The 24,900-nt window shown below is 33.9% G+C and overlaps 1 protein-coding gene across 2 annotated transcripts in view; it reads left to right on the forward strand.

Moving 5' to 3' along the window:
* The window catches only part of PTPRQ (protein tyrosine phosphatase receptor type Q), a 202,376-nt gene that overhangs the window by 42,559 nt on the left and 134,917 nt on the right, over positions 1-24,900 (forward strand). For both annotated transcript variants that reach the window (XM_059186422.1, XM_059186423.1), the window contains exons 15-20: positions 1,147-1,329; positions 1,685-1,786; positions 5,603-5,723; positions 18,341-18,501; positions 19,210-19,355; positions 23,938-24,106. In XM_059186422.1, coding sequence (XP_059042405.1) covers positions 1,147-1,329; positions 1,685-1,786; positions 5,603-5,723; positions 18,341-18,501; positions 19,210-19,355; positions 23,938-24,106 — 882 coding nt within the window. The remainder of the gene's footprint in view (positions 1-1,146; positions 1,330-1,684; positions 1,787-5,602; positions 5,724-18,340; positions 18,502-19,209; positions 19,356-23,937; positions 24,107-24,900) is intronic.

Genomic DNA, 24,900 nt, shown 5'->3' on the forward strand with positions numbered 1-24,900 from the left:
TTTGTTTTTTGGCTACCACAGATTTCTGACTTTCTTGTCCACTCTGCAATTCTTGTAAAGTTTGTTTTAGTTTTTATTTTATTTATTTATTTATTTGACAGAGATCATAAGTAGGCAGAGAAGCAGGTACAGAGAGAGGGGGAGCCAGAGGCTCCCTACTGAGCAGAGAGCCCGATGTGGGGCTCAATCCCAGAACCCTGGAATCATGACCTGAGCCGAAGGTAGTGGCTTAACCCACTGAGCCACCCAGGCTCCCCTATTTTAATTTTATGAAGAGTTTTAATTGTTTTAATTAAGATAGTCATTCAGTTTTAGGGTACCTGTTTCAATATTTACCAGAGTCAGAATCCCACATGTAGTAATAGGATTTGAATATGTGTAGAGAACCATTTTACCATTATATTGGATTCAATATAATAAGGCATTAGTAGATACATAAAACTAGTATTTTTTAATTTTTTTAAAGATTTTATTTATTTATTTGACAGAGAGAGATCACAAGTAGGCAGAGAGGCAGGCAGAGAGAGAGAGGGAAGCAGGCTTCCCGCTGAACAGAGAGCCCAATGTGGGGCTTGATCCCTGGACCCCAAGATCATGACCTGAGCCGAAGGCAGTGGCTTAACCCACTGAGCTACCCAGGCCCCCAAAACTAGTATTTTATCAATGCTATTTTGTATCCTTGGGAGACTGGTTTGCTGCTCAGTCCTACTGTACAATATTATAACTAGGAGAGGTTCCTTGCCTTATCATACATCTCGTTTTATACCCAAACTAATTATTAATCTTTTATATATTATCAATATTAATGAAGGGCAGAATTGATTTTTAGGTGTTTCTCAAACTTCTTTCTTGCATCTGTGTGTTCTGCAGTGATAGAAAGTTTAATACCATCTCCACTATTTTAATAAAAATATCATCTTATAAGCATTATTCTGTAGAATCAGAGGATGAAATTTTCTTTTGAGATGTAATTCTTACATAGTTGTAACTGTATAAGTTTTGTATCTCTTATTCCATTTATGATGTTCTTATATACATATCCTTGTGCACTTGAGTGAAGACTTCAGCAAAATTTTCATTTTTTTTCCAGAATACATTTTTAGGATGGAATTATTTTATGCATTTTTGTTTTTGTTTTTTTCCCAGTGCCTGACAGTGCACCAGAAAATATTACTTACAAAAATATATCTTCTGGAGAGATTGAGCTGTCATTCTTTCCCCCAAGTAGTCCTAATGGAATCATACAAAAATATACAATTTATCTCAGGAGAAATAATGGAAATGAGGAAAGAACTATAAATACAACTTCTTTGACCCAGAGCATTAAAGGTAAAAATAATATGTAGTGTTGGGCCTTTACACTAATATTGATAGTAGGCACAAAATATTGGCTTGCTTTCATATTATAAATGGTAAATATGATTAGTTTTATTCGGGGTATGACAGTTCTGGCTTTTTAGTTAAATAAACTAGGAGTTTATTAGAGTCACATGAAAGAATACTTTAAGTCAATCCTTTGTCATATTATCCTATATCATTTTGGCTTTGTAATAAGACTTACTATTTGAAAACACTTCATTTTCATTTAGTTTTTACTTTTGGAATATTAGGTCATTTCATAATTTGCCTCTTGTGTATTACTAAAGGATATTTTGTAAGTCTTATCTATTTACTTTCTTTTTAGGACTGAAGAAATATACCCAGTACAAGATTGAGGTGTCTGCTAGTACACTTAGGGGTGAAGGAGTGCGGAGTGAGCCCATAAGTGTACTGACTGAAGAAGATGGTAAATATAGTAGTGGATACATATATTTTGAATCCATCACATTTCAAAAAATGTGTGTATATAAAATGAAGGTATAAAGTAAAAATTCTATAAGATTTGGGTTATCTGTTGTGTGTTATGCCAGCATTAGAGAGATTTCATGTCACAGTTAAAGAAGCTAGCAAAGTTAGATTTATGTTAAAAAAAAATCAGGTATAAAATGCTCTTTTTTTTAAATTCTGAAGTCATCCTTGCTCTGTAAGAAATCAGCAGTATTTTTTTCATGGGAAATTTTAAGGCTAAAACTTTGGTTTGAATGGTTTGAACATCAGCTACTGTATATTATGACTGTTTTTCAACTTTAATGTTCATAAGAATAGACATTTATATCAGTTTTGTAGCGGATTCTGTTATGTCAACCTGCAACCTTTTTTACTATATTAGGATTAGCTTGCTAATGAGTTCAGGCCAGTGTCCAGGTTTCTCTACATAATTTGCCAAGATGCTATTCTTGAATGTTAATAGCCTTCATATTGAATATTTAAACATGTCTTTTCCTAACCTGAATAAAATCAACTTTACTACTGAGACCACTTTACACAGGTACCTCACCAAGTTCTAGGCATATATCATGCTAGGAAAATTACTTTTGAGGGATATATTTGGGATTTGGATTTGCATTTTATGTTTTATACATTGTATATATTTGAGACTGTTATTTATATTTCTGCAAAGGGAAGTCCTGTTGTCATGAGGGATGTATCATAAGTGTTTGTAGGGTATCTTCCTCCCCACTTTCAAATTTTTCCATCCTCAAGTTTGCTCACATTCTGTGATGTTCAGATTCTAATCATTCACCAGGACAAAATATGCATTATATACTTCAAGAAGAAGGAAGGATTTTCTCTGCATTGTTCTTACTTTATTAAAAATGACGGTCTTCAGAGCCTTCTTCTCCATTTCAGGTTCTTCCCTATTTTTGCCTCCATCAAATTACTTCATCAAAGCATCCTGGTGGGCCGCTCTGTTTATCCCAGGTTCTAAATACTCTCATGGGTTGGTCTTCCGTTGTCATTGCATCTCCTAACTATGCTAATTTCTCCATCAAAACGCACTTGTTCAAATTTTCATTTTTTCATAGTTGAATTCTTTGTGCTGAAAGAAAGTAAAAATTAATAAGTAAATCCTTCCCTATGGGACAATTGTTAAAGACTGGGGCATGGGTGAGGTTGGCTCTTTTTTCCATCTTAGATAATGCCTACGAAAGATGTACTGAACCATTATGCAACGTCCCTGTGAACATAGTACTCACTTTTTTTTTTCTAATTTAATAAAATAGTCCTGATGGTAAGAATTTGAGGTCTATAAGAAGAACTTAAACCAGTAGTAAACATATATGCTGAGCTGACAAGAGTTTTGTTTTTTTACCACATAAGTCAATAGTTCCAAACTATACGGTGTATCTGAATTATCTGGACTGCTAAACATCACGGTATGTCATGTCATCATAGTGAATTTACCATCTGAGTCCTTGGCCAAGTCATCAGTATATTTGCTAATGAAAAGGGTGAAGAAAAGACCCCTTTATTGAAAAATTTTAACAAATCAAGAATGGATAAATGACTGAGAAACTTTGCTTTCTTGGGTATTGGGCGCTCTTTGCCCTCATGAAACTTGTGGTTTAGTGAAGAGATCTAAATTGGATTTGTGTGTAGATGAACAATCTTTGTAGCTTTAGTCACTGGTTTAAATATTCCCCCAAGTAATTCCTAAGGACAAAAGAGGAATTTTAGTTACTCTGAGGCATCAGAGGAAGAGTAGCTAAGGAAGGTACACCTAAGCTGTGACCTGCGGGAAGTGAGTGAAGAGGGAGGATGAGAGATAGGAAAGACCACAGCAGCTAGAGGGAGGAGGAGTCTTATGCATGCCCTTCTCACTTATTCTCATATGCTCTGTCATGATGAACTGGAGAGATTTCAAAAGATATTGCATGTGTGGGCACCTGGGTGACTCAGTGGGTTAAAGCCCCTCTGCCTTCCGATCAGGTCATGATCCCAGGGTCCTGGGATTGAGCCCCACATCAGGCTCCCTGCTCAGTGGGGAGGCTGCTTCCTCCTCTCTCTCTCTGTCTGCCTCTCTGCCTACTTGTGATCTCTGCCTGTCAAATAAATAAATAAATAAATAATCTTAAAAAAGAAGATATTGCATGTATGCATTCTAATTTCCTTCTTTCTTTCTTTAAAGTAAATTTAATTTTTTAACATTTATTTTATGACTGAGAGTTTATACCTCTTAATCTCCCTCACCAATTTCATTTTTTTAAATTGTACTTCAGAATACAAATGCCAAAATAATAGTGCATATTTTGTTTAGCTAGACTGGTAATTGTATTTAGTTAGCAACACAAAGTTTTACATAAAAAAGGAAAATACCCTGAAATTAAAAATAAAACACTTAGAATTATCTGATATTTGACATAAAAGCCTGAAACCATATTATAGAATAGAAATGTTTAGTTACAACATATTATGTTCAAAATCAGTACTATTTTTGATGGAAATCCTTTTTTTCCAATAATAAAAAAAAGTTAAGTTTGCAAAGATGTTAGTAAAAATATCATAAGCTTTTGTTTTGACAAATGACAGAGTTCTCAGAAGTAATTCATATCTTGGGAAACAGACATTTCCAAGTGATATATGGATTCTTGTGATAATCAATATTTGATAGCATTTTTATTGTAGTGCTTGTGAGAATACCAAATGAAAACACGAATACAGCTGTCACCATTATTCTTTAGAATTCATCTCATAAAACTTTTGTCTGCTCAATAATTTTTTTGTTGTTGGAAAGTTGTTACCAAAATAATGAAAACGCACATACACACATACAAGCATATGTATACCCACAACTCTAGCTGAGATTATTCAGAAAATCAAAAATTAAAATAATTCAAGTCGTGTTTTCTCCAAATTATTACAAAAAGTGATGTGCATGTGTGCTAATATATATATATTTAATGATTTATACCCTTCTGTATGCAAAAAGTTGTATATTAATCTTCTAAGACAGTACTATGGTGCTATACAGTAGCTGAGAAATGCCATTCTAAACGTTTTATCTAAATGTGAATATAAACTTGGTTAAGAAGGTTGCTAGTAATTTTTTTAGTGATTGTACAGTGCAGAATGGCTAAGGTATTTGAATCCTTATGCTGTCACAGCAGAATTAGAAGCAGACCCTAACCTGACCATGTTCTTGTTTATGTGCCACACTGGTTTTCTTTGTCACCATTCAATTTTGAAGACTCAGTGAACAGATTTTGATACTATTTTACAGTTTAAAGCAAGTGAAATTGAAGAATGTAGTTTTTATTCGTGAGGTCAGTCATTTTAACTGCTCTCTCCGTGTTATGCTTATCACTTTACCTCTTCTTGAATGTGTGATTTTTTCCCCATCTCTTTTTATTGTTTGAGGAGCATTTTTACTACACACTATATTTATTCACCCCAGTCGTTTTATTTTTACTAGAGGATGATAATTTACCAAGATGTACTTGAACAGTAGGTGAATCACTGTGACATACTTCTTGTTCTTTTTTCTCATGAAATATTTTTTTCCATTGAATCACAGAAACAGATGTTCTAACGCCACCATGCAAAATCTCTTTTTATCATCTCATTTTGAAAGTAAACAATTAGTCTCCCATGCTCATGGAGAAAGGCGCTGTACCTGATTTCATTTACCAGAACGTTTGAAGTGAAAACTTTGGGTGTTTCCTTTTTAGTGTTCTCTTATATATGTTTAATAAAATGTATTATCCTTACCCTAACTTTTCAGCTCCTGATTCTCCCCCCCAAGACTTCTCTGTAAAACAGTTGTCTGGTATCACGGTGAAGTTGTCATGGCAACCACCCCTGGAGCCAAATGGAATTATCCTCTATTACACAGTTTATGTCTGGTAAGAAACTTCTTTCTTTTTTGGAAATAGTTCTGAGAACAAGTATTAATCTGTAACATAATAGGAATGTAGTTTTTTTTTATTTTAGAATGTGATGCTACATTAAGAACCTGATTGTTAATAAGCTAGTTAATATGTTTTTTTAAAGAAACAAGTCTTTCCCATACTACGCAAAAGGTCCAACCATAGTCAAACAATATAATTTTTGTACCTAAAAATGTATATATCATGCATAATTATACTAAATGTCTGCTCTTAAAAGCCATTGACTAATCAACTTATGTGTACAAGCATATAATTTTAAACTCAGTTTTACACAAATATTCTGTATATCACTGCTTTGTTAAGTTTCTTTGAGCAGAATAATTTTAACAAATTTAACTGAAAGATATTTCTTCATAGATCTGTTATTTACAGCCAATTTTCCAATGAAATTGAAGCAGTGCATCTATTTTTTTTTCTGATCACCTTTACCCTGATTACCTATTCATGTGTCAGTTGTGTAAATGATTAAATACTCACATCACATCAGTTCACATCAGTTAACAACATGGCTCTACTGCTTCATGAAAACCCAGTAAATAAAAATCCTCACCTTAAGCTAATGAAAATCCTTTGCAACGATTCACCAGGTAATATTTCCCAGTGGATTTTAAATATTTCAACTCAGAAAATACAATTTATATCATACAGAACATAGGCATTTCTTACCTTTATATTCCTGACTTGAAGATCCAACACTGAGAGGCTATGATGTTTTAAAGAAGTCTACTCTTCTCTTTCCTAAACTAAGACTTTTCTTTCCATAATATCTCTTTAAACCCTTTGCATACCACTCTTTAGGGCTACACTTCCTGTTTTTTTCATTGCTTGATTCCTAGTCATTTTGCCTAGTCATGAAAAAATTGAGGGTGACATGAGAAATATCAGTAGGAAGAGAAGCAATGAGAAGAAGGTAACCATTCTCCTCTGTGGCCCAGTTCATTCATTATCAATTTTTCATTACTTCATTCAACAAAACTGATAAAGTGCCTGTATACCAGTGAAGGAGACATACATATGCCTCCTGCTGTCAAAGAACTTACAGTCTTAAAGTGGACTAATATCCTAGAAACAAACAAATGAAGGAAAGTCAGGGGAAACAGAACTATTTTTGATGGGATGCTTGAGGAAATCATTTCCAGAGTTCACAGTCTGGATGACAAGCTTTTTATCAAATGAAGATCTACAAGGTGGAATTTATCAAGAAGAGAGAACATCAGCTGTATAGGCTCTGTGAAGAAACACAATTTGTTATTTTGAAGACCAGAGGTGTCAGTGTTGTTTGGGGGGTTAGAGAGACAGGGTCATACTGAGAGGTTGAAGGCAGCCAAAGGTCAGGAGCTAAGCCACAAAAAGGATATGATTTTTTTAATTTTAACTGTAATGAGAATTATTGGATAATATTAAGCACTTTGGATACTTTATGGAGAAAGAATTGTAGATAGCAAAACTGTTGGCAGGGATAGTAGCTAGGAGACTATTTTAGTGGTCTGGGCAATAGATGTTACTGACAATGGACAGAAGTGGGTAGCTTTTTTCTACATTTAAGAAAGAAAGTTGACAGGACTTGGAGATACATTGGATGTGAGGATAAAAAAAGAGAGATGAATCAATGATGACTTTTAGACTTTTGAATAAAGAATGATGACTTTGAGATTTTTAACACCATTTTATTGAGTTAGAAAAAATGGAAGTGAAATAAGTTAAGAAAAGTGAGAATCACTTTAAGATTTTACAACTGGGGTTTCTGGCCCATGCTGTAGGGACAATCTCATCCCTCTATATAGTGTTCATGCTATGTAAATTCAACTTCCCAGTGGTGCATTCTCTCTCCTCTTCTGAGGTGTGTCTCTGTTCTTTCTCACTTAGTAAGATGTATTCTAGGTGCAAGGGAAGCCCACTGAAAGTGGGGTCAGGGAATCTCAAGTCTGTGGATATTACAGCTCATCTTACCTGGTTTTTTGGGAATTGTGTTGTTGCTCACCTGTAGTCATAGCTTCTAGTTTCAAGCTTCTGATTTTCTGTTTTATCCTTGATCCAACTTCAGGCTTATTCTAGTGCCCTAGCTCTCTTAGCATTCCTGTCTTAACCTTCAGGTAGCCAGATGCTGTCACTAATGTGCAGTGGGCAGGATTGCAAAGGTGACTTCCACATCCTTCTGTAGCTCCAGATGATCTACTAGAGGAGCTTTTAGATCTTGTGAATATGGTGGCTTACTGAAGACGGATTTTGTAAGAGGCTTGTCATTTTTCTCTCCATCCTGAGAAGGAACAAGCCCTTCTTACTGTCATTTGGAGTTATTCACAGAGACACTGAGTCAGAGAAGCTGCTCCTACGATCAGCTGAGAGTTTAAGATGCAGAATTAGGGTGGTCAATAGATGGGGCATCACCCAAGAGAATCACTTCCTCCTTTGTTATAGAGGGAGCCAGAGAACTTCTTTTAAGGCATTGAAATATATCCCCAGCTGTAGGATGACTCCAAAAGAAATACTTGAGCACACCCTGGATCACAGAAAATTCATCAAAACCAGCAAATAGTCAAAAAAAGCAAAGCATCAACTAGCCAACAATATTAAGACTCTTGTAGGGAAAGAAATCCTTGAGGCAGGGCTGCTATATCATCTGTCAAGAACAGGCTACTGACATGTATTTTACTGTTGATTGCCTGTCTGAGTCTAGGATGTTACTGAAAATTTTATATGTATATTTTACTGAGCAGTCAATAGCTCAGCCTCTCCATTCAGAAAGTTCCACTTCAGTAAATAAGACACTTGGAAGTCAAAGTAGCCATGAGAATCAGGCTGACTTCACTGGTTTCATAATCCAGGGGCAGGGTTCAACTGCAGCTGCCCCACAGCCTGTTTGGAGTAAGGTGTCCTTGTGAAAAATGAACTTGGAGTCCAGTTGTGGGAATGTGGCCACTTTGTCCTGACTCGTTCAGTTAAAAAGCCGTTCCATGACCTTCGGAGTGCCTGAGTGTGTGTGTAACTTATTGGACAGCCAAGCCTGATAAAGTTGTTGGAATGAATATGTGAATCTTTCTTTTTAAGTATTAAGATAAATATTGTTTAAAGGTACATAAATTTATTAAAACTTTAAAGTTACTTCACAACTTATTGAGATTAAAAAATAAACTGGTGATTCACAGACCTGGGGATAAAAATATATGTATATAAAAAATAAAAAAAAAAAATAATAAAAAAAAATAAAAAAAAAAAAAATAAACTCTTACTATATTAACTCTAACAACCTCTAACCAAAGACCTCCCAGGAATTATATTTGAAAGGATATAGAAAGAACTCCTTATAAAAGGTTTTAATATTACATTTTTTTGTTAAACTGGGACTTGGAACACTTTTGGAGACATGGGGTTGAATTCTGGCACTGCCTTTCAATTATCTGTGTGGTTCTCTTAAAATACTGGATAAATGGTTATATTGTTATTAACAGTGTTCCTGTTTCAGGGGTTCACATTTCTTTCATACTTCTCAGTTTCCATTATTTTGGTTGCTCCAGTAATTACCAAATTCTTTTAAAAACAACATCTTTGGATATTTCTTATTTTCAGTGTATCTACAAAATCCAGACTGCCAATTTTATTCATTATAATGGGTGACTTCTCTCTGTCATGAATATTTCTCTACAAAAAGTGGGTGAATAACCACTACTATGTGAGTCACATTTGGTTTTTAGATGGTGTGCACAGAAATCTGCTTTAACTAATTGCATTTTTAAATGATGTTTCTTTTTAAACTTTGTTTTATGTAATAGCTTTTATCAGTTTATCAAAATGGTAAAGTAGCATTTTCCCCTCAGTTGTATTGATGTTATGTTTCCATGTGTCTAAACGATAAACAATCTTTGCATTGCAAGGGCAACCACCATTAAATAAATGAATTCCCATTGAAGCAGTTGCTTTTTTTAATACACTTTGGATTGAGGTATAATATTGTAGTAAACTGATACAAAGCTCATTTATTTACTTTATATAGATCTTCCTTAATTTGCAATAAGGTTACATCTGGATAAACACCTAAGTTGAAAGTATCATTAAGTCAAAAGTGTATTTAATATACTTAACCTTCAGAATATCACAGCTTAGCCCAGCCTACCAAAATGTGTTTAGAACACCTATATTAACCTAGAGTTGGGCAAAATCATCTAACACAGACCTCCTCTACAATAAAGTGTTGAAAACATCATGTACTTTATTGAGTACTTTACTGAAACAGAATGGTCATATGGGTACAGTATCCTTGTAAGTATATTGGTTGTTGATCCTCATGATTGTGTGGCTGACTGGGAGCTGTGGTTTGCTGCTTCTCCCAGCATCACAAGAGAGGACTCTACTACATATGGCTAGCCTAGGAAAAGGTCAAAATTTAAAATTCCAAGTACACTTTCTACTGAATATGTGTTGCTCCTCACATCATTGTGAAATGGAAAAATCCTTTATAATAACCATTGTAAGTTGGGAACCATCTGTAGTTGAACTCAACTTAGATTTGTTTAGCAATTTTGCTTCTATATTTTTAGTAAAACTTAACAGTAGTTTTCTTTTTTTGTTGTTGTTTATAAAACTTCCAGGTGAATGCCATATAAGGTATAGCTAAAAGACTGGAGTGAAAGTAATGTTGAAAATTCTAGCTTATGTACAAATTTTGGCTTTTAAATGTTTCTCATTTTCTTAGTAGTAATTTTGAATCAGTCAGTCTGACAAATGTTTATTAAACTCTGTGGGGAGATAAAAATATAAAGAGAATTTAAAAATTATTGTAGGTTAATTGGAGATAAAATATGTGTATGAAATAATTCTAAAAATATTTGCTAAGTAGTATATTAGGAAGTCAGCTTTTTAAAAAATGTCAATTGTCAAATAATTTCCCCCATAACATAAAAGTTTAACTTTGGAAATGGCCTTGTATATGCTAAAATTATACTTAGTTCTGTTGCTTCCAGTTTTCTACAGTATTCCCCCCCCTAGTAAAATTACCTGTTTGAGCATACAATATAGATCAATAATCAGAAAGGGAAGGTTGTAAAGTTAAATTGATAAATCAGTAGAACACCTCAGCGGAAACAGTCCAGTAGTCTCCCCTTAACTGTGGTTTTGGTTTCTGCAATATCACCTACCCACAGTCAGCTGCAGCCCCAAAGTAGATGATCCTCCTGACAAATTATCAGGTCGGTAAGAACCTAATGCTGCCTCACCATGCCTGCGCCATTCATCTCACTTCATTTCATCACGTAGGCATTTTATCATCTTACGTCATCACAAGAACAAGGCTGAGTACAGTACAATAAGATGTTTTAAGAGAGAGAGGCCACATTCATGTAACTTTATTATGGTATCTTATTATAATCATTCTGTTGAATTATTAGCTACTGTTGTTAATCTCTTACTGTGCCTAACTTATAAATTAAAGTTCATCTTAGGTAGGTATGTATGGAAAGAATATACATAGGGTTCAGAGTTACCTGTTGTTTCAGGCAGAAATCCACTGAGGGTCTTGGAATTTATCCTCTGTGGATTAAGGACAATGAATATGAAGCCTTGGAGGCATGGGAGTGAACCGTGCCAGGATGTTGATAAGTAGCATTATAAAGATGGATTATTGGGGTCACATTCGGCTGGGAGAGATAGGAACACATGTAGAGAAAGTGGTTCAATACAAGGATACCCTTGAATTGTTTAACTTGAGCTTTCTAGGGGGATATTAAAAACTCCATGTCAGTTCTATCTTGTTAGTTGTTTTTCTGAATGACCTAGATGAAGGTGGGTGTCAGGTCACATACAGGCTCCTTGTGGGCCACCTGTGCTTTGCTGGACCTGTGAACCGTTAATCAATTTTGATTAGAATTCTGTCAGCGTTTTACAATGACTAGATCTCTAGTAAAACTTCAGATTCCTTTGTTTCTTGCAGAAATCAGGAAGTTTGCCATATTCCCTTTGATAAAAAATCAGCTGGAGTTAAATAGAAGCTGTCTTTAGATGGGGCATTTGCTTGACAATTTACCACAGTTCCCACCACACCCTATTTCAAATCCAGTCTTCTTAGTCATTTATTTTGTTTGGGTGGATCTTGAATCTTTACACCCTCAATTTGGGGGTCTTTAAATCACATTTGTGATATGTACACAGCTGGGAGAGATTGTTATTTCCTTGTATTACAGACTTAGGGAACATTACATCTTGGAAAGCTAGGCAAAAAGGCCAAGAGGGATAGTGTAGTAGTTAATATTTTGGGACAAATGTGTTTGGTTCCTTACCTATATTTCTTTATTTATTTCTCATAAAAACACCATAAAGAGAATATTATTCCCATTTTGTAGGTGTGAAAACTGAGTTCTGAGATTAAGGAGTTATTTGAGTTTACAGAGCTAGAAAATAACAGTAAGAATTCATGCCTAGGGCTGGGGTACCAGGTGGTGGGTATTATAGAAGGCACGGATTGCATGGAGCACTGGGTGTGGTGAAAAAATAATGAATACTGTTATGCTGAAAATAAATTAATTAATTAAAAAAAAGAATTCATGCCTAGATCTGTCTTAGTTCTAAATCATACATTTATCAAATCACTAGGAATAAGTGCTATATCTGGCATCTGTTCTAAATACTCAGCAGTATACCTACAGAATTAGGGCAGTCTTAGTTTGATAAAAGTATTTGTGAGAAACACTAATAACCCTGTAGGGTTATAATAGATTAAGCTTATTGCATCAACATATATGGGCTATTTCTATAAAAAAAATCACTGATTTGTTATTGGTCTACATTAATTGATGGACTATATTCATTGTGAGAGAATAGGTACACTGTTTCATGTGCAAACCATTATGATTGCTGGTCTCTGTCTATAGCATGTAAACAAAATAGAGCTTGTTCAGGGAGGGAAGGATGCAGATGGTGGAAATACACAGGATCAAGGCATGTGAGAAACTGCTGGGAGAACAGGAAGAGGTTTCAGTCAAGACTTTTAGTTTCAAGTGCCTGGACCCAACTTAAATAAGCTTAAGCAAAAATAGGAATTTATTGACATATGGCTGAAAATCCAGGATATGCTAATTGGATGTAGGAGCTCAAATAATTTCATTAGATGTGGTTAACAGTAAGAAGCTTGTGGGGATAACAGCAAAGCAACCCTATATCTTGAGTATAATGGTTCAGGAGGAAAGCAGGAGATGATGAAGCTAGAGAGGTGGGCAGCCCAGACACATGGATTTTTGAGGCTTGAAAAGGGTATACATATGTCTCTATCTGCCCATCTATCAGGAGAATATGAATCTCAATATTTTATGGGATTTAAAATTTTTATTTTAGCCATGGACCCAAAGATCACACTGCTAGAGAAAATACTCCAAGGACTTTCTAGTCCTTTTTTAATAAAATTCAAACTTCTCATTCTGGCCTAAGGGATATTTACTCTCAGGGAATGAAATCTTTCTCCTTCAGCCGAAGCACAATCCCTCCTCCTATCTTCCGGTCCTTAATTCCGTGTGTCTGCTCCAAGATCATAGTTTATAAATGGTTCCCTATCTTCAACTTCATTCTCTTTTTCTTTTAATCTTATAAGTGTGTCTTTTCTGCAAGGGCAAACAAACAAGACAAAACCAAACCAAATCAACCAGCTAACCAAATGATGACAGTAAGAATAATAGCAATGACAAGTAAATACCCTGCTTTTACTCAGACTCTCTCTGAAACACTATTAAGAGCTTTAGGATCATAGAATATGCACCCATTTTTGTCTTAATTAGTTTGGGGTTGTTTAATACATAATTGTGAGTCTATATGAACTCAGCTATGCAGGTAATTGTTCTAGACTAAAGCACAACATAGTCAAGCAGTTTCCTTATACTGGAAAAATTTGTGAAAATCACCTGTTCATAGAAGAAGAGAGTATTTGACGGAGTCATATATGTGGATGTTTAAATTATCATTGGAAGTGTTATTTACTGAGTGAAATGGTTAATCTAGAATATATAACAGCAGATTATAGCTTTGAAAACATAGAAATGGGCAAGGATGGATATGTCATTAGATTAGATTACCCACATGGAACAAAATACCAAATGATGAAAGTTAGAATTAAGACCACGCCTTTCCAAAGGATCTCAGACCTTGTGTGGAAAACCATTCATGTCCATGCTTAGGGAAGTGGAATTTGTCTGAGTCTTCCCAGGCAATTTTGGTACTCAGCATTCCTCCACTGGTGATTCTTGCTTACCACGATCTTGATGTGGTAAAAGATGAGCAAAGAAAGTGCTAACCCAGACCAAAAGAATTGCTCTTATACTCTAGAATTTCCTTTATGCCCTAGAAGTCAAAATGTGATCTTTTTTTTGGAAAAAAAAATCATAACTTAATGAGGAAATAACTTTGTTTTAAAGATTACATTAAGCCCATCCCAAGACATTTCTTGGTAACGTTGGTGTTACTGATGAGATAGAGAGCAAAACTGCGTTTTCTATTTATTCAGCCTGGTTTCAAGGTTATTCAAGTTATTTTGATATCTCAAATTCAAGAAAGCTTTTAAGATGTTCGAATAAGTTTCCAGAATTAAATCAGTAATATGAAAGCACTGAGTACTCCCCTCAAGTTTTTTCTCAATTTGAAAATTTACACTGACTAGTAGGTTTGCCTGCTGTTGAAAGTTACCTACTTCAGAGATTAAGTATTGTTGATATTTATATTCCTTCCTTTTCCACACAGTTTATCCTTTTGGATATGTAAGACTTAAACCTGTTTTGTCAGGGAGGCCTCTATTCTTTCTCTTCCATCCCTCTTCTACGCACAAACCTTACAAACTAACTTTCTAGTCAACAGTTTCCTGCATCTTTGGGAGTTATGCCTTATTCTCCTTTTCTAAATGTTACCAATAGATAAATTTTACAAATTTAACTTTTTTTTCACTGATTTAATTTTTTTGCTCATCAACTTTTCTTTGCTGTGAGCCACTGGTGGTTGGGATGGGGAAGGTATTGTACTTAAAGGGATCCCATTGTTATTAATGAATTGTTTTATAATTATTTACTGTTCTATTTTGAGAACAGGGGCTACATCTTACTCATATCTATTTTTAATATAGTTCCTGAATAAAGTAAATGTTCAATAAATTTTGTCAAATGTTGATTGCATGCATATCATTTCTAAATTCAGAGGGCCTGGGGAAGTATCTATCCTTTGTTTGGAGTACTAATTGGAAGTATTTCTAATTCTAATATATAAACTATATATATAGTCTAATATAATATATAGTCTAATATAATATATAGACTAATAATTAGTCTTTCTATTCTATATATTCTATATATATTAGACTATTGTATAGTCTAATATATAGACTAATCATTAGTCTTTCTAATGCTAATATATATTGTTTTCCATTTAAACCATTACAGTAAAACATAGGAAAGGAAATGTGTACAATATGCAAAAAAGAAGAAAGGACCACATACATATGAAAAGATATTCTATCTCACAAATGGTTAGGGATGTATAGATTAAATAGATTTTTTTTTTTTTTTGGTCAAGCCTGTAGTAAGTAAAAAGATTAATATCCAAACTAGTGATAAGAGTTTGCCAAAAGGTGTGCTCTCACACGTTGTAGTTGTGGCTCTAAATTATAATCATTTATAATTTGGGACAGAAACAATTTTGGAACAGTAATCATTTAAAAAACAGACCTGGGGATAAAAATATATGTATATAAAAAATATATGTTTATAAAAAATAAAAAATTAAAAAAAAAATCAAACCATTTGAATCAATGATTACACTACTGGGAATTTAACCTACAGAAATTCAAGTGCCGTTATGAAAAGGCATTTGTGTAAGAATGATTGCTGCATCATGATTAGTAACTAAAAGAGAGAGAGAGAGAGAGAAAGCAACATAAATGTTAGTTTTACAGAAGAATGGCTGAATAACTATGATACATCCGAATTAGGGAATTACAAAAAAATAAGGATATAGATTATTGTTATTGTTAATCACATAAATCATAATAAGCCAAAAACAATCAAGATATAGAAGAACACATACTTTTACAAGTGGAAATAAAAAACTCTAACGGAACACCTAACATTCTTGTTACAATATTTTCAAACTAGGAAGAACAAAACGGAGGTCTTTAAACCAAGCCAGTTAAAAGCCAAAAGATGATGGCAGTGTCCAGCCAGGGTTTCTCATGCATGGGACGGAGTGACCCATCTGAGCTGCAGGACGGCTCCGAGATTCCTCTTTGGAAGGCAGAGAGCTCAGGCGTCAGCCCAGAGGTTCATGGGTCTTTCCTCCCATCTGGCAACTGCTTTAGAGCAGGAGGGTGGAGTCAGTTCCTTGGAGACAGAGCACTTCCCTCATATTTTACTTCCACGTTCTCGGTTATAGAGCAAACTCTTTATCTGTGTTCTGAATTTGGATCAGAATTTGGAATTTCAATGGAGTTTACTTATGCTCAGATATTTTTTTTTTACCTTAGTCATTAAAATATCAGCAACAATCCTAAATTCCAAATGAAAAACAAACAAGCCTGAAACAGCAAGATGTATCAGTATCTGAAAAATGTTGTTAGTACTATTTTGTCTCAGGATAACCCAGAACAGATTTAGAAACTATGTTGGTATATGCTGAGGTGGATTATTGGTTTTGTTATTCAGATAATTCATAAAGACTATCTTCTTACTGAAATATCTGGATATAGGAGACAAAATGTACTCTGACCTGCCTTTTCCAGGTAATTGCCTCCACTCTACATTATTTATGGAACATAATCAGGGTTTTTCTTATTGTAGGCATAGTCATCTGCAGTATTTTGTTGTGAAGATCAGGGCAAGAAGGTAGTGACACAAGGCAGAGGATAACATTGAAAAATATGCTTGAAAAGGAATTTTTAAAATAGATAAAGTGCAATTAGATTACTTTAGCTAATTCCATAGCTTTGGAGATCTGAATTGGATTAACCATATTGCAGTGTCTAATGACCTGTGACCAATGACAGGAGTATGGAATTGGGTAGAGTTTCTGTGACAAGGCATTTCTCTGAGACTAACAGCCACAGCATTAAGTTCTAAGAGCCCCCTCCTGGGTCTCAGTGAAGTCCCGACTGTCTCTGAGAGAGACAGTCTGATGGAACTGTTTCAAATTGCTGAACAGCCTTGCTAATCCTGCCCGTCTCCAATCTCATACTCTGGATCCATATTTTTCTCACTATGGTAAGCTTTCCAACTACTTTTCAGATAACCACACTTAATATTTGGAGTGGATTGACACTTTTGTAATAGTAAAACCACGCCTGAAATGTCTGTCTTTGTGGATACCCTTCATTATTTTAATGGCAAAGAGAGAGCATTTTTACTCAGAGGAAATATCCATTTACTTCTTGGGTGCTTTGTGATACTTTAGAGGAAAAATGAGATTACGTGAAAGATATGTACTTTTTCTGTGATGTTGATCATATTCCCTTACATTCTTTCATAATTAGTTTTCTTGCTTTTTAAAATCTAATTTTTTTAAAAAAGATTATTTATTTATTTGAGAGGCAGAGGTGGGGGGAAGCACAGAGGGAGAGGAGAATCCTCAAGAAGACTCCCCACTGAGCACAGAGCCTTATGTGGGGCTCGATCCCAGAACCCTGAGATAATGACCTGAGCCAAAATAAAGAGCCAGATGCTAACTGACTGAGCCACCCAGCGCCCTTAAACTTCTTTTTTAAATGCTGTTTTCGGCACCCCTCTATACATGTTCATTCTTTAATTTAGATTCTAATCAATACTTAATTCAAAACTATAGAAACTCTATGAGCATGAAATAAGATAATTGTAGTATTTTATTACTTAGCAACATTTTGTTCTTTAGACTTTCTTTTCCCTCTTGTGATTTCAGTACTTACTTGGAGAGTTTTTAATCAACATTTATTTGTGTTTCCTTTTGTGGAGTGACATTTTAAATACTTCTAAGATTTTAATTTGATGAAAGATATGAGCTCTACCTTTTTCTTTTTTGTATGTTATACATACATTCTTTTTAGTATGTTTCCAGTTAGTACATAATTTATTATTAGAAATTAATAATTAAAGGTTAATTAATATAATGAATAAATGAAGGGTAACCCATAAGCTTGTTATTTTAGTTGATACTACCATTCAAATATTTACTATTTTTTTGAATTGGTCTAAGGTAAATAATACTTTTGTACAATACATATGAAAAGTGAATTTGACAAATAAAGAGTATAAATAAGATATTGTCAACACTTAAAAAGAACACATATTTGAACAACTAAAACATGGGTATGAAAAGGAGTAGTGTAGTTATTTGGACCACATAGTATTCCTATAGATCTATTGAAATCAGCCCAAGCAAATTCATGTATGAATATCTTATTAACACTTGATTAAATTACTGGATATACTTGAAAATAAAAGAAAGTTATTTATTGAATTATTCTGAATTTCACTCTTCAGCCTTTCAGAATAAGTGACATTTTTATCCTGTTTTAATGTGCTTGTGCTCAAAATGTATGTGTAATGTTTAATAGTCAACTATACAGATAATTTCTTTTTTTCTCTCAGGGATAGATCATCATTTAAAGCTATTAATGTAACTGAAACATCATTAGAGTTCTCAGATTTGGACTATGATATTGAATATAGTGCTTATGTAACAGCTAGCACCAGGTTTGGTGATGGGAAAATGAGAAGCAGTATCATTAACTTTCGAACACCTGAGGGAGGTGAGTTCTTTTGGATGTAGGCCAAGTAAAAGAATATCCTACTTAGAAAAAATAAGTAGTAAATATCAAAATGTATTATTAAACCCAACATCTGTCATCATTTTGGAGGCAAAATTGAATCATTTCCCAGCTCTGTGATGTTGGGAAAATTAATCTCTCTGTGCCTCAGTTTCCTATCTATATTAATGGAAACAATGTATGTCTAATTTACAGGCTCCTTATGAGGCTTAAATGAGTTTATATTTGCAAATGCACCCAGTACAGAACTTGACAGTTAGTAAGCATTTTACATATTTGTTAAATGAAACACAGTGCATGAAGTGAAATGAAACAAAATGCACAAGTCAGCTTTTTACCTTTGTTCTCTGTTTCCAGATTCTAAGTTAAATTAGAATTTCATATTATGTGCTTTATATTGGAGACTTGTTATGATGTTGTTTTCAAATACAGGGCAATGGGCATGTTTTAGAGCTAAGATAGTGTTTTATGAGTAAAAAAATCTAATAGTCCTCTGCTTGGGTATTGCTAAGATATAGTGTGAGAGCCTATGGATTTCAATTTCATTTCTGACTTCTAATTAGGTATTATTATTTATTTAATTTTTTTATGAAAAACAACGGTCATTACTTATCAAAGACAGGTATTTAGATTTCAAAACATTATTTGAAACCACAAGTACAGTCTTCTGTTCAAAATTTTATTTTGTAGCACCAAGTGATCCTCCCAAAGATGTTCATTATGTAAATCTCAGTTCTTCATCAATAATGCTCTTTTGGATGCCTCCTTCAAAACCTAATGGGATTATACAATATTATTCAGTTTATTACAGAAATACTACAGGTACTTTTGTGCAGGTAAGACCTGAGTTTTCTCCTACTTCTTTATTTATATCCTTCAGTTTTGTTGATGATGATAAAGACTTGGCATGGTAGAAAAATCATTTTTCTTACACTGATAATTATGCATAGACATTTTGTAAAACTCCCACTGACGTTAAGAAAATGTGGTGGAAAAAATGTCAGATACGTTTTAATCTAGCTATGCATGCTCACAACATTTCAAATGTATTGCTAACAATGAAGCGACCACCTATTTAAAATTCTGTGTATAAATACGGTCCTTAATTCTACTTCTCCAAGAAGTGTTCTCTAAAGAGTTGATGGTTTAATTTACCCTCACTTATTTCTTAGCTAAATTTTCCCCTTTTGTTTGTATACAGTGCAAGTTTGGATATGTTTGGGTATTTTTCCTCAATTTAAAAAATTTTCACTACTAGCAGAAGGGGTTGTTGTTGTTGTTACTTAGTATTAGATGTAATAAAACTACTAGTAATGTGGTTATTTAACTTGATATTAACCCTCTGCAGGGTTTTAGGATCGCATAGTTTTCTGATGTGAATGATGGTTATGAAGATAGCTAAGATGCATTTCATTTAGAGAAATGTTTTCAATTTACTCAACAGAAATCCTCTATTTATCCAAACTAAATATTTTATAACCTCTAATATATGAAAAGGATGAAACTGGAATGGTTGTGATTGAATCAGAAATAGGGTTGGAATATAATTTGGAAAAAAAAAAACAATTTCAAAGAAATACTACAATTTACAATCTCGGGAAACAAAGCAGGATTTATTGTATTATTTGCTTTAGTTTAGACTGATCAGTAGAGTCAGACCAGAATTTTACTAGCTGTCTCAGGACTAACCCAGCAGTGAAGAGGAGAAATCCAAGATTGGTTTGGTTTTGATATTCTGCTCAAAACCCTCTAAGGGTAGGGGTTGAATAAGTGTGACTACTTAAAACTTTATGCCAAAAGGAAAACGACTTTATACAAGACATGAAGATATAGATATATATGTAGCTATAGATGTAGACTTTTTAAACAAATACCTTAAGAGCAGCAGAAGAAAGGAGGATGCTTTTTTCCCTTCTATGTGTATTAAGCAGTTTTTGCTATTCCTTTTTGTTCTACTCTATTTGGAGAAAAGAAATGAGATTAATGTGCAATTTATTATTTTTATACAATTGTTTTATAAATTTAACGATGTGTCATTATGTCATAGAGACCATTCAAAATGCAGATTTTTCTTCTTTCATCCACTCAACAAAAATATTGCAAACTGGTATCAGTAGTTCTAAACCTTAGCAAAGGTTTTGCCTCTGCACAATTTACTTTATGACCTATGTACAAAATTCTATCTTGGTTCTCTTTGTCCACGTCTAAATAATGAAGTGTAAACATCTAACTATGGTTTCAATATGATCTTATGAACCTATTTATTTAAACCTGGGTATATGATACCATCCTGTTTATAATTCATCTATCTTAGAAAATGTAATATTTTATTAAATAATCTTAAGAATGCTTTTAAGTGTGACAGCTGCAAGAGGGCACAGGCTAATGATGTGAAAACATTTCTCATATTGCTTAAAGTTCATCTCTGCTTTAATTTGTGCCTCCAGTTAGTGTTAAATACAGCATCTTCACTTCCTAATTTTCTATTTTGTATTGGCAGAATAGAAGAAATCCTCAAAATAAAATTCATGTAGCAGAATAAGTATAACGCTTTTGTCTTCCTCCTTCTCTTTCCCACAGAACTTTGTAGAATACTTCATGGCGGGCCCATCATATTCTGCTTTTCATTCCTGGTATCTGCTTACTTGTCTCAGCTCCTATGCCATAGCAAATAACTTGAAGAAAAGGGTCATGTGACACTTCTCATTCTATCCTCCAAAGTCCCCTGGTACTCTATCACACATAGGTTTAATGCTCAGTAAATATTTTTAGTTGAAAGAACACAAAATTATTATTATAGATCAACCTTATTTTTGGCACTTAGTTATGGAGCATTTGAGTTTGTGGTGAAGTGATTTTTCCTTCTTCTTACCTTGGGGAATTTAATCTCTTGTGTTTTAATCTCATGTGTTTTTCCCTCAATTGCTGCACATTGTGTTTAGTAGAACGTATTAACGCTTCCACATTTTCCCTTTGACCCACTTATGTCATATCTCCTCCCTGTGCCTGACATAGTGTCCTGTTTTACTAACGGGAATGCTAAATAAATACTGTACTGGTGGATTAATCAAATTTGAATGCTTTCACTATATAACTTCTGGCTGCATTTATATATACAAAGTAGCAAGTCTTAATTCAATAATTTAAGCTGAAAGACAGTTTTTTTCCAAAAATCTAATAAAATGACTGAAATAATCATCTGGATAACTGATCTAATTCCAAATTTATTACATGTTTATGGATGTTATATTGATCACAAATGAGTTCTGGGTGATCCAAAATCATTCATGTCTGAATAGTCAATAGGTAAATTATTTTGATAAGTAATCAGAATAAATTCCATAACAAAGAAAAATTAAAAATTATACTCAAAAGCTATATTAATATATTTTTTCATTACCTAATCATGACTTATTTATTTTATAACTGGAGTCTGTACCTTTTGATCATTTTCACCCATTTTGCGCACCTCCTCCCACTCTGTACCTCTGGCAACCACCAATCTGTTCTCTGTATCTGTGAGTGCAGGATTTTGGTTTTTTGTTTGTTTTAGTTTCCTCCTATGAATGGGATCATATGGTATTTGTCTTTCTCTGTCGGACATATTTCATTCAGCAGCATGCCTTCAAGGTTCATCCTTGCTGTTGCAAATGGCAAGATTTCCTTCTTTTTAAATGACTAATTATATTCATATTTTTAAAAGATACTTCATGTAACCCAGTTATTCCATGTGTAAGATAGATATGTTGAAAGATATTGATGTTTACAGATCATATTTTGTGTGACATTGTTATGTTGTTTTAACTTGCCTGTTTCTGGATAAGCAACCACAAAATTGAGGTAGATCTTTTATTACACTCATTCCTCCCTCCACCAAATATTGGCAAAAAAAACACAAAACTTTGCTGAATTTAATTTTTTGATACATTATAGAACCATCCTAACTATAAACTTTAGTCAAATGGACTACCCTAAGTTTTTCATTTATATTTATTTATTTATTTGAGAGAGAGAGAGAATGCACACATGTGTGCATGAGAGCAGGGGAGGGGCTGTGGAAGAGGGAGGGAGAGATACTGTCAAACAGACTCCTGGCTGAGGGCAGAGCCCGACATGGGGTCTCATCCCAGGACCCTGAGATCATGATCCCAGCCAAAATCAAGAGTCAGTGTGTAGGGCATCTGGGTGGCTCAGTCAGTTAAGCATCTGCTTTCAGCTCATGATCCCAGGGTCCTGGAATTAAGCCCCACCTCAGGCTCCCTGCTAGGCAGGAAGTCGGCCTCTCCTTCCCCCTCTGCCTCTCTCTCACCCACTCTGTATCAAATAAACAAATAAAATCTTAAAAAAAAATAAAAAGAGTAAGATGCTTAACCAACTGAGCCACCCAGATTACCCTGTTTTTTCATTTAAATGAACTATTTATCATTTAGTGTGGTTTTAATTGTATACCAGATATTGTTTTATATGCTTCCATATCATCTAATCCTCAAAATCTCTCTGTGAGGTAGAAATAATTATTCCTATTTTATAGTTGAGGAAGGAGAAGTTATGAGTTGAGTTGATTTATTGAAGGCTACTCTGCTAGAATTGAATTAAGTCTATAGGATGTTCAAAGTTTTGTCGGGATTGGAATGACTAAGCTTTCTTTGTGTGGATGCACATTATTATTAAGACTTAGTCATACTAATTACCTACATAATTTTTAAGTCTATTTTCCTTTATTTTATAATTGGTTTTCTTTAACTATGTGTTTTGTGTTTAAATATGTTCAGAAAGGAAATGATTGCATAAATAAGTTCCCTAATTTCCCTAATCATCGAAAAATGCCTTAGGACAAATATAACTAGGAGTCAGGAAAAAGATTTTTAAAATTGCTCTCACTCTGCATAGAAGAAAGAAAATCCATCTGACTTCCTATCTCTCTGCATGATTATTAAAAAAAAAAGCCCCATTAAGGATGAATAATAACAATTTGAGAGAAAGAGGTGAATATTTTCATAATTTCTTCATCATTAACAGGATGAAAAAAACAAAAGTTTTTATAGGATACTTAAACTTGTTCAAAGATATATGGTCAGTGTTTTGAAAAATACTTGAATGTTTTATAAGGAAGACAGAACACTGAGAGTACAGTTGTAGCATTTTCAGTTGGCCAGTGAATATTCACCATAAGCTGGAAGTTTCTCCTCTTAGCTATTCTGTATGTTGATTTTAGGATAAAAGCTACTACCATCCATTCCTCTTTTAGCACAACATATTTCCAGTTTAATTATTGCACTAAAACTTTCTATGTTGATTTTTCTCAAAAATTGACATATTAAAATAAGACAACCAATTCATGGGTAATAATTATTCTGAAATGTTTATGTATGCTAAAACTATATCCTGAACAATTAAAATGATATGTTTATTTTTCAGAATTTTACACTCCATGAGGTCACCAATGACTTTGACAATATGACCGTATCTGCAATAATAGATAAACTGGCAATATTCAGCTACTATACATTTTGGGTCACAGCAAGTACTTCAGTTGGAAATGGGAATAAAAGCAGTGACATAGTTCAAGTATACACAGATCAAGACAGTATGTAAACCAAAAGCATTTATTAACCTTTAATAGGATTAATTTAAAACTTTATTTCAGAACCTTTTTTTCTGTTGCATGCATTGCTAGCAAAATCTGTAATTTATTTAGGCACATTTAATTAGTTATTATAGAAGTTCGAAATGCATTTAATGCAACTATAAAACTATTAGAATAACAGCTTTCTCTGTTCATGAAAACTACTACCATTCATGAAGACTCTGTCACTTTTATTCCTTCAGAAGATGTCACAGCCGTCCAAGTTATAAGCATGAAAAATGCTGTTGCATCCAGGGATGGATTTTCCAATACTTAATATACTTGTCCCTTTGCTTTTAGGAGCTACTTTTTTTTTTTTTTTTTTTTTTTTTTAATCTAGCAACTTCCATTTCAACCTTTGAATCCACATAGGACTCTATACAGCTTCTTCCTGTGATTTTGACTCAGATACCTGGAATGTCTTTACTTTTTTTTAACCCCAGAATTTTCTTTTATGGAGCTATAGCAGTATCCTGTTTGTGCTGAGTGTTCAGAAAACTGTGATGATTAAAGCACTTGATGTTTTTCAGGTTTCAGCTTCAAGAATACAATGACACAAAAATCGTTGCCTATTTCTTCTTGTTTCTGGTGTCCACTTATTTCTTAAGACTAGTCTCCTACTGAGAAATGGTATTGACCTAAAATTCTGCGGAGAGTAAGATTCTGTGTTTATTGTCTTAAGATTGTAAACCAACAGATGCGATACATATGAGGGAATGCCTTCCTTGTTAGAGCACTCTTTTAAATAGTTTACA

Source organism: Mustela lutreola, chromosome 8, assembly GCF_030435805.1.
Source record: "Mustela lutreola isolate mMusLut2 chromosome 8, mMusLut2.pri, whole genome shotgun sequence".
Classification (NCBI taxonomy): domain Eukaryota; kingdom Metazoa; phylum Chordata; class Mammalia; order Carnivora; family Mustelidae; genus Mustela; species Mustela lutreola.